The sequence below is a fragment of the Musa acuminata genome, chromosome BXJ2-1, assembly GCF_036884655.1.
Source record: "Musa acuminata AAA Group cultivar baxijiao chromosome BXJ2-1, Cavendish_Baxijiao_AAA, whole genome shotgun sequence".
In the NCBI taxonomy this organism is placed as follows: Eukaryota; Viridiplantae; Streptophyta; class Magnoliopsida; order Zingiberales; family Musaceae; genus Musa; species Musa acuminata.
The window spans coordinates 4,672,918-4,682,704 of record NC_088338.1 but is presented as its reverse complement, the minus strand read 5'-3'; the positions used below and the strand labels follow the sequence as shown (position 1 = coordinate 4,682,704).

Sequence of the window (9,787 nt, the reverse complement as noted above, 5' to 3'; positions counted from 1 at the left end):
TGTAAGCAGTAAGAGAAACAAAGGCTTAAACTTGTACCAACATCCAAGCTAATATAAATGGAAAACATTATAAGGTGCTGAAAATCACGCATTCTATATAGATGAAATAGTAACTAATTGGAACATGACGTTGTTACCTATTCAGATGCAAATCTTATAGCTGAAATAACACAGATTGATGTATAATTTAGTTAACCAGGAAACTCAAAAAAACCTTATTGCAAGCTATGACATCACATCATATAATTTGTCTGATTTAACAAAAGAGAGACATGGAGTCAGTCATTTGCCGATGTTAGCAGGTCATCACCAGTGGTAAATTCATTCATAAAAAAAAAAGTGAATTCATTCATCTGAAGTAAAACTTGAATAGCTTGATGACGAAACTAGATGAAATTTAAAGAAAGACTCCACCCAGAAGATTTTGACTAGAAAAAACCAGTGCACAAACAGAATCCTCATTTGCGAATGCCAGCAGGACATCATTCATCAGACAACCAGTAGGTCCAATGGGTGTGCTTTCATTCACCAGAAATAAAACTTGAATTACCTGTTTGACGACAGAGAAATACTTGCAGATGATGTATCAGCACACTGGCGTAGAAACGGATACAATGATGGTCCAGGCTGATAAAAAGCATTGATTCAAAGAAGACCCCTCCTACGCTTATAATCACTGACTGTCAGAGTCAAGGGATGCCTCCTCCCATCATTATCAGGCACCTTGTACCCAATGGTCGCCTCAATCTTCTGCTTCCTTGCCATCAACCCCAAATGCACACCCTGAGGGCCCCCAAAATTCTGCAAGGCAGCTAAAGAGATTGGCAGCTCGAAGTTGTGCAGAAAGTTCGATGCTGTTCCATGGTCTACAGGTGCACTAGTATCTACCAACTTGCCTGCACCAGCTGCAGCTTGCAGAGCTGCTGCAGTTGCTGCCTCACCAGCCTCCACCCCATTTATTGTCACTACCCCATTTGCAACTCCTGCCACCACAGGTTTCTCATGATCATCATTTGCAGCTGCTGCATTACCATCGCCCCCAGGCTTCGAGACATAATAGTTCATTGACCTTGTCCACCTCCTTGAAAATGGATCATAACCAGCCTCCCCAGCCTTCAAGCTCGTGTTGACTGGTTTCAACTCTGAAGCATTCTTAAAGTTCTCAGCTCGGTTCCTCCTATTCATCTCTGCCAATCTAACAGCCTTTTCATCAACCTGCTTTGTCTTCCGAGAAATGTCCTCTAACTCCTTCAACCTTGCTCTAATCCTCTCCACCTCTGCTTCATCTCGCCTGCTCTGTGCCACTTCCATCTCCTTCCTCAGCCGATCCTTCTCAGCAGCAATATTTACTGGTCTCAGGGAGGCCGACTTCTTCTCTAGCAGCATCTGCTTTACAGTAGCTGCTGAATACACAAAATTGTTTATCTTCTGAATTTCTTCCTTCTTATCAAGAATCTCCTGATGGGTTGGCATCCGGCCACCATCATTCTCCACCTGCCATTTCCATTCGTTGAATTCATCTTCTAATGGTGGAGAATCTGAGACCATAGCCATCTGCCACCTAGCTGCCGAGGAGTCACTACCCCAGATGCAATTCAACCACTTATACGTAGTGTAATGTTCCAGCTTGTAGTGTTTCCCAGGGTCGGTTGCGTCCACGTTCCGGACCAAGCATAACTTATATTTGGGTTTCCCAGATCGTGTCTTCCCAATGCCAAGCCGGACAAAGCACCCAGAAATGAGCTCTTCAAAGAAGGGTTCCATGAACCACTTAACCAACTTTGACCTTCTAATTGTTATGTTTTTAACATCCTCAAACTTAGGTGCATCTAATCTAGATGGCGACAGATCCTCTAACAAATCATCATCCATTTTTTTGTCCTCATGGAACCTATCATCATCACTATCAGCTCTGCCTCCACTCTCACCTTCGTTGCTAATATCACTAGGTGGACTAGCAGCCATGCCAAGATTTCTGCGTTTGGAGGGAGAAGAATCACGGAGGGTGAAGCCACCAATGGCTCCCTCTCCGGTCAAATCCCTCAACCGGCTGCGATAACCCTCTGGATCTTGTTGTCTCATTCTCTTGGCTCTTAGTTCATTCAAAGCACTCTTGGCAGCTGTCCTGTCGTTCTGGGCTGATGAGCGTCCACGGATCGGCAGAGGGGGAGACCTCTCCTTTCGACTCTTCTCCATCTTTGATGATGATGCTCGTGCCATCTTCTTTAACTTGTAATCATCTATCTTTGTACTCCTCTCAGCCAATATCATCTCCCTGTCTAATTCAGACATCTTCCCCAGTTCTTCTTTATCCGCATCATCCTTGTAAAGATCACTCCCAACTGAAGGGGCACTGTCAGAGTCATCATCGCTGTGCCTGCCACCACCGTCATCGTTGTCACCATCCCTCCAGCCGCCCCTCTTGTCCTTCTCAGGTGGATCAAACCTCTTCTTTAGTGGAACCTGAGATCCAGAAGGCTTTCTTTTAGTGTACTTGGGATCATCAGAGTCGTCGTCCCTTGAATCACTTCCATCGGAATAAGAGTTGTCTCGCTTCCATCTTGACTGTGGGCGTGAATTATTGTTTTTCTGACCAGATCCAGTTCTCCCTGCTGCCTGCAATAGCAAGTTCTCCAAATCGGCCATGACCGCCCGTTCTTTCTCAAAGACCTGCAATAAAGTAAAAGTTAATCATTCAGCAAAAGCTTAGACGAGATCAAAATCCGACATTTCTTCAACAAAAGAGAAGCAAAATATCAGAACAAGAACACAGGGTCCATAATGCTCCCAATAGGTCTACAGGTTTCAGTTTGGGTAGACGTAAAGCCATCCTTGTGCTATCGGGGACTAATTACCTCAGAAGATTGAGAGACACTTCTTTCCTGTCATCAAAGCTCCTCAGTTCATCAAGAAGACGGCAACAACAACTCAACCGAAGATACCGCAATCGAAAACGGAATCCCCGGATCATGAAGAAAAAACGATAAAAAATTATTTTTCGCACAAAATCGCATCAAGATCGGCATGTTTCACACGAAACCAATCAAACAAGAAACACATACCCAAAAGTAATATTCACGAAAGATAACCAAGATGGCTGATTGAAGAATTCGCAGACCAAGACGAGCAATACGAACACAAACCGCGAAGAGGCGAAATCGATCGACTCCGGATGGGAAGGGAAATCAAATCGTCGAGGATTTTCTTGTATCGAGGCGATTTAGGGATGGCGCTGACGGCGAAGCGGCACCCTCTCGATTGATCTTTTCTCTCTCTTTGTTTAATGATGCGGCATTTGTTCTGTTCCCGTGCGGACGTGAGTTGGATAATTAAATCCTGCCGAGCACCCGGACTTGGAATCCGCAGTTATAAAGCCTGGTCGTCCAAGGCCCATATAGGCCCATTAAGTCCATGTCACATGTCATATATAATATATATATATATATATATATATATGAAGAGAATAATTTATATATGTTAAAATTGTAAGGAAAAATAAGTTGTTTTCAAATATTGAAAAGGTAGATATATATAAAAAATTATGATTTTTTTTTATCAAAACCTTACAATTTATTTGACTCATTTACCCATTTATTTTTTTTTGTCATACTTGATCTTATAAAATATGGATTGCATTAGCAAACAAGTTTCAAGTGAGAGATTTAAAATTTTTAATTATTTTTTTATGATATAAATAACATAATTAATTAATAATTAATCATATTATAATCAATAAAATATGATAATTCTAAGTTTTTTTTTTTGTATGAATGTAAGTAGAGTACTTAAACATATGTTGGATTAGGTTCATAAGGGTAAATATGTCATTGTAAAACTTTACAAGGATCGATAAGCACTTTTAATAATTTTGTTTTGATTGGTGAGGATTTTTATTAGATGTTACTATTTAGAGCTCCACTTTTATTTCATAATTATTTTACTATTCATTTTTCATTTTAAATTAATAAAATAAAAATAATTTACTATTCATAATCCCTCTAATTCTGATTTAATCCTCTTTTTTTTTCATAACCCGTACTCTTTATCGTCTCCATCGTTTGCATGTTCTATAAGATATACAAAGGTTTAAAACATGATAATACAATTAATTTAAAAGATAGTATATTTTGTGTTATTATTAAATATACATAATCCTGAATTATTAAACTATTATAATAATTTTTAAAAATATATTTTTATATTATCTTTTTATATCTTTAATTTTTTTATTTTATTATTTATTTTCTTTTCATCCTCTTACGTCACCTCCAATAATTAAAAGGCTGAGGAGGAGAAGAAGAAAAAAATTATTCATAAGTAATGAATGAAAAAAATTATTAAAAATAAATTATAAATTGATGGTATATGTTTATTTATAAATGGATAACTTATGAATATTTAAAATTCTTAATATGGAATTTTAAATAACAAAAAGGGGTTGAAAAGAGTAATCTTCTTTCTATTTGGATTTTTTTACTAATTTATTCCCCTAATGGTAAGCGATAAGTGAGACAGAGCGACTCGTCTTCCTCCTCTTTCTACTTATTATTTTACTTAATTCTTCTTCGTTTGTCGAGCAACGAGTGATGAACAACGAGTCATTTGGTGTTGGACGAGAGAGTGACGAAGAAGAGTAACATTAGTACAGTAAGAGTTTGGGGGATGAAATAAAGAATTGTTTGAATGAGGGTATGATTTATGATTAATATTTTATTATATTTTATGAATTTATAGTTAAGTTGCTGAAAGCAAACTTCTGATTGGTCCACTCCACCAACCGTGAAGAGAGAAGACGAGACGGCGAGAGTTTAGAAGAGCGGAAGACGAGACCGGCGTCTTCACCTCCTCCCCCCCCGAACTCTTCTTTTCTCCGCCTACGCAAAAGGGAGTATATATCGCAACGTAGCATACGAGGATGGAGGGGGTGGGGGCCCGGCTGGGGCGGTCGTCGACCCGGTACGGGCCGGCGACGGTCTTCAGCGGACCGGTGAGGAAGTGGAAGAAGAGGTGGGTCCCCCTCGCCCACCCCAGTAGCAGCGCCTCCTCCGCCGCCAGCGCCAACGGTGTCCGCTCCCACCTCCTCCTCTACAAGTGGGCCCCTGTCTCCTCGCCCGCCAACGGCGCCCCCCATCCCGAGGAGCCGCCGCCCCGGAAGTTCCGATTCGTCCCGGTAACTGGTCCCCCTTCTTCCTCATGGCTACTCATTTCGATTCCGACCGTAAAGCTTGGTTCTTTCCTGGGGACTGTGGTGTTGGATCTCTGGCTTTTTCTAGGGTTTATAATTCTGGCTTTTCTTAGGGTTTGCGTTACCGTTTCTTCTTATCGATTTGTTTCTCAAGATCATTGGTCTTATTCTTAGGGAAGCAAATCATCGATTAAAATGTCTGTCTCTCTCTCTCTCTCTCTCTCTCTCTCTCTCTGTGTGCTGTTCTTTACCCTTTTTCCCAACCCGAAGGAAGATCAGGATAGCTAGATTATGAGGTATGACTGGGCTCCATGTGTTCGTCACCCGATGCGCCTGGCACAAAATTTGAAATTTCAGATGCTTTATTTGTTGCTTAGGCCTTTTAGGGTTTGGTGTCGGACGGATATTTAGGTTGTTGTCTGAGCTATCAATGTCTCTCTACTTTCAAGATGACATAATATGATCAAAGCCATCGTTCTTTTTCCTTTTGTGGATGCAGCAGAATAATTAATTGCTAAGTTGGAGACGTCATCATCCTCCTTGTCATCATCATCATCATCAACAACAACAACAATAAACTGACACTAGGGAATAGGCTATGAAGGGCAACACAAATGTCAGAATATTTTGTTGGAGCTTTAATGTAATTATGTGATTGGTTGTGAATGTTATATCAATCCCTGAACCTGGTGTCAAATTTTTAGTCAAGGAAGCTTAGTTAATATTAGCAAATTTCTTTTTCAAAAGCTAAACAATCTAGTTGGGATGTAAGAATAATTTGTTTACTAGGTTTCTGCTTAAACTTGCACAACCAAGGAGCAACTCTCCAAAGTTTATCAAGGACCCAAAATGTATAACTTAGCCTCAACTTATGTCTAGTGAGCTGACATTAATCAATTTCTGACATGTAGTTTAGATTTCTAATGTGTGGATGGGCTTTCTGGGCAATATGTCTGCATATAATTCTTCCCCATTAGGCATATATTCTCAGTCAAGAAAATGGCTCTTGCATTATTCTGTTTTCGGTCTCTCAAGAATTTTGGGAGAGAAAACAACACAAACAAATTCTCCGGAAAACATCATACTCTTTACCAACTTAGAGAATTTCTTGCCACCTGTTGAATGTGTTGCTTTGGCTTCAACAATTTTGTACTTTGTAGTCATATATATCAAAGGTGTTCTGTCTATGGAACTATACTTGCTCAACTTTCCCAAATCTAAAGATAGTTTGTTGTGGTGGTAACCTTCTGTGTCCTTTGTTCCAATTCCCAAATTCAGATCCTTTTCTGTTTCTACTTTTACATTAACCATAGAATGCTTAAATTTCTGTTGATGGAACAGCAAGAACAGATAAAATATGTGTCGTTTCTGGAGATTTTAATGTTTATATGTATATATGAGGACTACTTGAGTCTGGAAATTTTCTTGTTTCTTCAATCTTTTGGACAGATATAAACAGAATTATGAACTATGAAGTGTTTGTTGAGTTTAAATGATACTGTAGAATAATATTTATTAGACTACTAGATATGAATAATGCTTGAATGAACATTAATGGTCTTTGCTTTTGTGAAGATTTTATTATGTTAAATATGGTATGCCAGATTTTTTTTCTCACTCAAAAAAGGAAAAACAATGAACTAGACTTTATCTTGTTTGGTATTGTCTACAGTGTATCCATTTCCAATCTAATAAGTCATGTTGTATAAATCTGCTGTATGTTAAACATTGTTTTCTATTATCAATTTCAAATTCAATTGATTTATTATAAAATTTAAGTTTCGTATTAGCTCTTTTTTGAAAAGTCAGATGGATTTCCCCTGTCTTGGTTTTGTAGGTCAAAATATGATAGAAGCTTTTAAAATCCAAGAAATATCTTATTCTCTAATTCTCTTGGCATATGCCAGTATACTTTTGACCTCTTACAGTCTCAATAGCTTTTCTTAATCAATATATGAAGAAATTTAACTCATCTTCTGGTATTAATTTTTTTTAGCTAATATTGGTAGCATGTCAAAGTGTGAATATTCTATGCTTCTTGATGATAATGCCATATGATATGTCAAGAATCTAGGGAACACAATAATTTTTTTTCTATTAGACACATTGTTTTTAAAAGAGTTAGGCGCTAAGGTCCCAAAACACCCGCAGCACTAGGTGCTCGCCCAAGCAAAGCGAGATGCTCTAGAATATTAAAATATAAGAAATATATATTACGATTGATAAATATGATTATAAAATAAAATCTCATCTAATATTTCATATGGAAGCTAATTTAAATTCTATCATATATTAGAGGGACCTGTTGGTGCAAGGCCAACTAAGTTTTAGATGGCAGAGGAAGCTTTAGATGGTAGTGGCGGCGGAGGAAGCTGCGAATGGCAACAATGGCGGAGAAAGCTGTGAATGGCTGCATCGGGGGCGGAGGAAGCTTCGGATGTGTCTGTCGACGATCGAGGAAGCTTCGGACTTGTCCCTCGGTGGCGAAGGGAGTTGCACATGAAAGAAGTAGTGGCGTAGAGAGCTATGCACAAAAACAACAGTGGTGGAGGAAGCTTTAGAACTGTCCGTCAGTGGCAAAGGGAGCTACACATGAAGGCAGTGGTGGCGGACCAAAGGTGGGTCGGGTGGCGAGAGTCTAGGGTTTCATTGGGTCGGGTGGGGGGGTGGGTTTAGGGTTTAATTTAATTAGTTTGATTGAACCAACTAAGTTATTGTTCAATCGAACTAGAGTTCATATTCTGGTTTGATTTGTTGGTATTCAATCGGGCACTTGCTCAAGGTGCCTTGGCTTAGGTGAGCGCCCAGGCGATGCTTCAATCAAGCGCATCGCCCGGACATTGTGCAAGGTGCTTGGGCCTTGCCTCACCTTGCCCGAGCGCCTATTAAAAACATTGATTATGCATTTATACTTTCTCCCTAACAACTAGGGTTGTTAATATCATATGACTGTCTTGTCTTTGTTTATTGGAATGAAGTATATTTGTGCCATTTTCATCTTCCTTCATAATTATTCTATCAGGTATAAGTTATCATCTATATCAATACAGAAAGCAAGCTAAGTTTGCTATGCACTTTCTATCTATTATATAATAGACTAGTTGGCTGATGGTTATCGGATTTTATGAACAATGCAGATTTCTGTAATTGAAGAGCAAAAACAAGAGGCTGCTGAAAAGCTAGATGATAAGAATAAACCTAATGAAGCTGATCCTTCCTCACAGCCAACCCAGAATGATTCTTCTGAAAAAAAACCTGACATGAATGATGTTGCAATGGAAGAAGCTCAGGTTATGATAATGTGTTTTCTTATCATTTTTTTGCTGCTTTATTCTTGGATAATATATTCTAGAGATGACTGGACTGATAGGTTTATTAGGGTCGGTGGAAAATAAGCACTCAGTTCTTACATCTATTATCATTTTAGTAATATAGCAAAATTTGAGTCCTATTGAATGGGCTGGTCTTTATTGATCACTGATTACAGAAATGTACAGCTTGATGTTATTTTTGCCTATTATTGATGCTCTGGATTTTCATCTTCTCAAGTGGGATGGATGTGTGATTTGGGGCTTGGTTGGCTTAGTTTTTGGATGATCAAAGAAAAGGAGCCTAGACTCTAGAGAAGATTAGAAGCTGGTTTGACTACCCTGATCAAGTCAACTCAATGGCTGCATCTGAACTTAAGTGGGATTATATTGTTTCTCAAAGTTAGCCACCAATTTGATGGTCCATAGAAGACAATTATTAGTTAATCCATATGCTTTAAGCTTAATATTTGGTTGCATTTCAACTTATCGTCATCTTGCAATAATTCGGCCAGCCTTGATTGCTATAAATAAATTGAATCATGCACCCTTTTTTTTGTGGAGTTGTGGCTTTTTCCCCACTAGGAGATGATTTTTCCTTGTGCTTGGATACCATCTTGTTCATTTACACCAAAGCATTTGTGATGCTTGTATTTTCATTCGCTACAGAATTGTTCTAAGTTCTAACTATTATTCTTTCTGAAGTGTATACACCAAGGGTATTCATGTCTCCGGGTTTCCTGATATAAGAGTGAGCTCCTAAGATTGATATCATGTTCCAGGCTTCAGACAAGGATGATGATATCAACCAAACTAATTTGGACTTGAATCTGGGTTTGAAAGCTACTGATGGTGATCTGGAAACCAAATCCAGACACACCAAGCAGGATGAAGGTGATCAGCTGGTGAAAGCAAGCACACGCGAGGGAGCTGCGATGAAGACCACAACAAATTCTGAAACCCACAAGAAGTTGAAGAGGAAGGCCGTTACCCCTGACCTTGAAATGAAAGTATGACACATTGTATTTGGTTTCGACTCATCCTTTTGTGATGCTGTCCTCTCTACATGGCACAATAGTATCTGTGTTGCATTTGTCAATTTTTGCTGCTTTGTGTTGTGACCTTCTTCTGTTGGTTAATGAGGTCGGTGAAATATATTGAACAATGAACTCTCTTTGATGTATCCAGCAACATATAATATACATGTGTCGATATGTATCCTATATTATTTTAAATTTTATATCAGTTTAAGTGCGTATTATTTTACAAAATATAATATAAGAAAAATTTTATT

The 9,787-nt window shown here is 38.8% G+C and overlaps 2 protein-coding genes across 5 annotated transcripts; one reads left to right on the top strand and one right to left on the bottom strand.

Annotated features, from left to right (window-relative positions):
* Positions 1-328: 328 nt before the first annotated feature.
* Positions 329-3,302, bottom strand: LOC135583937 (protein RTF1 homolog). 4 transcript variants are annotated; one of them, XM_065092518.1, is made up of 2 exons: positions 3,063-3,302; positions 329-2,670 (listed from the first exon to the last, which is right to left on the bottom strand). In XM_065092518.1, the coding sequence occupies exon 2, from the start codon at positions 2,644-2,646 to the stop codon at positions 646-648; it is 2,001 nt and encodes a 666-aa protein (XP_064948590.1). In that variant the 5' UTR covers positions 2,647-2,670; positions 3,063-3,302; the 3' UTR covers positions 329-645. The 4 variants fall into 4 exon arrangements, with proteins under 4 accessions (XP_064948590.1, XP_064948587.1, XP_064948589.1 ...); XM_065092515.1 differs by having other exon boundaries at positions 3,144-3,282; XM_065092517.1 differs by having other exon boundaries at positions 3,138-3,274.
* Positions 3,303-4,772: 1,470 nt separating this feature from the next.
* LOC103984041 (uncharacterized) lies at positions 4,773-9,721 on the top strand. The gene is made up of 3 exons (XM_009401449.3): positions 4,773-5,170; positions 8,323-8,475; positions 9,276-9,721. Exons 1-3 carry the CDS (start codon positions 4,916-4,918, stop codon positions 9,507-9,509), a joined length of 642 nt encoding a protein of 213 aa, XP_009399724.1. The 5' UTR covers positions 4,773-4,915; the 3' UTR covers positions 9,510-9,721.
* The last annotated feature ends 66 nt before the right edge of the window (positions 9,722-9,787 follow it).

Bases quoted from the DNA above. Each gene is read 5' to 3' on its own strand.
- LOC103984041 (XM_009401449.3), top strand. From the start codon at position 4,916: ATGGAGGGGGTGGGGGCCCGGCTGGGGCGGTCGTCGACCCGGTACGGG. The intron at 5,171-8,322 runs GTAACTGGTCCC...TGAACAATGCAG, and splicing joins GGAAGTTCCGATTCGTCCCG to ATTTCTGTAATTGAAGAGCA. The intron at 8,476-9,275 runs GTTATGATAATG...ATCATGTTCCAG, and splicing joins TTGCAATGGAAGAAGCTCAG to GCTTCAGACAAGGATGATGA.
- LOC135583937 (XM_065092518.1), bottom strand. From the start codon at position 2,646: ATGGCCGATTTGGAGAACTTGCTATTGCAGGCAGCAGGGAGAACTGGA.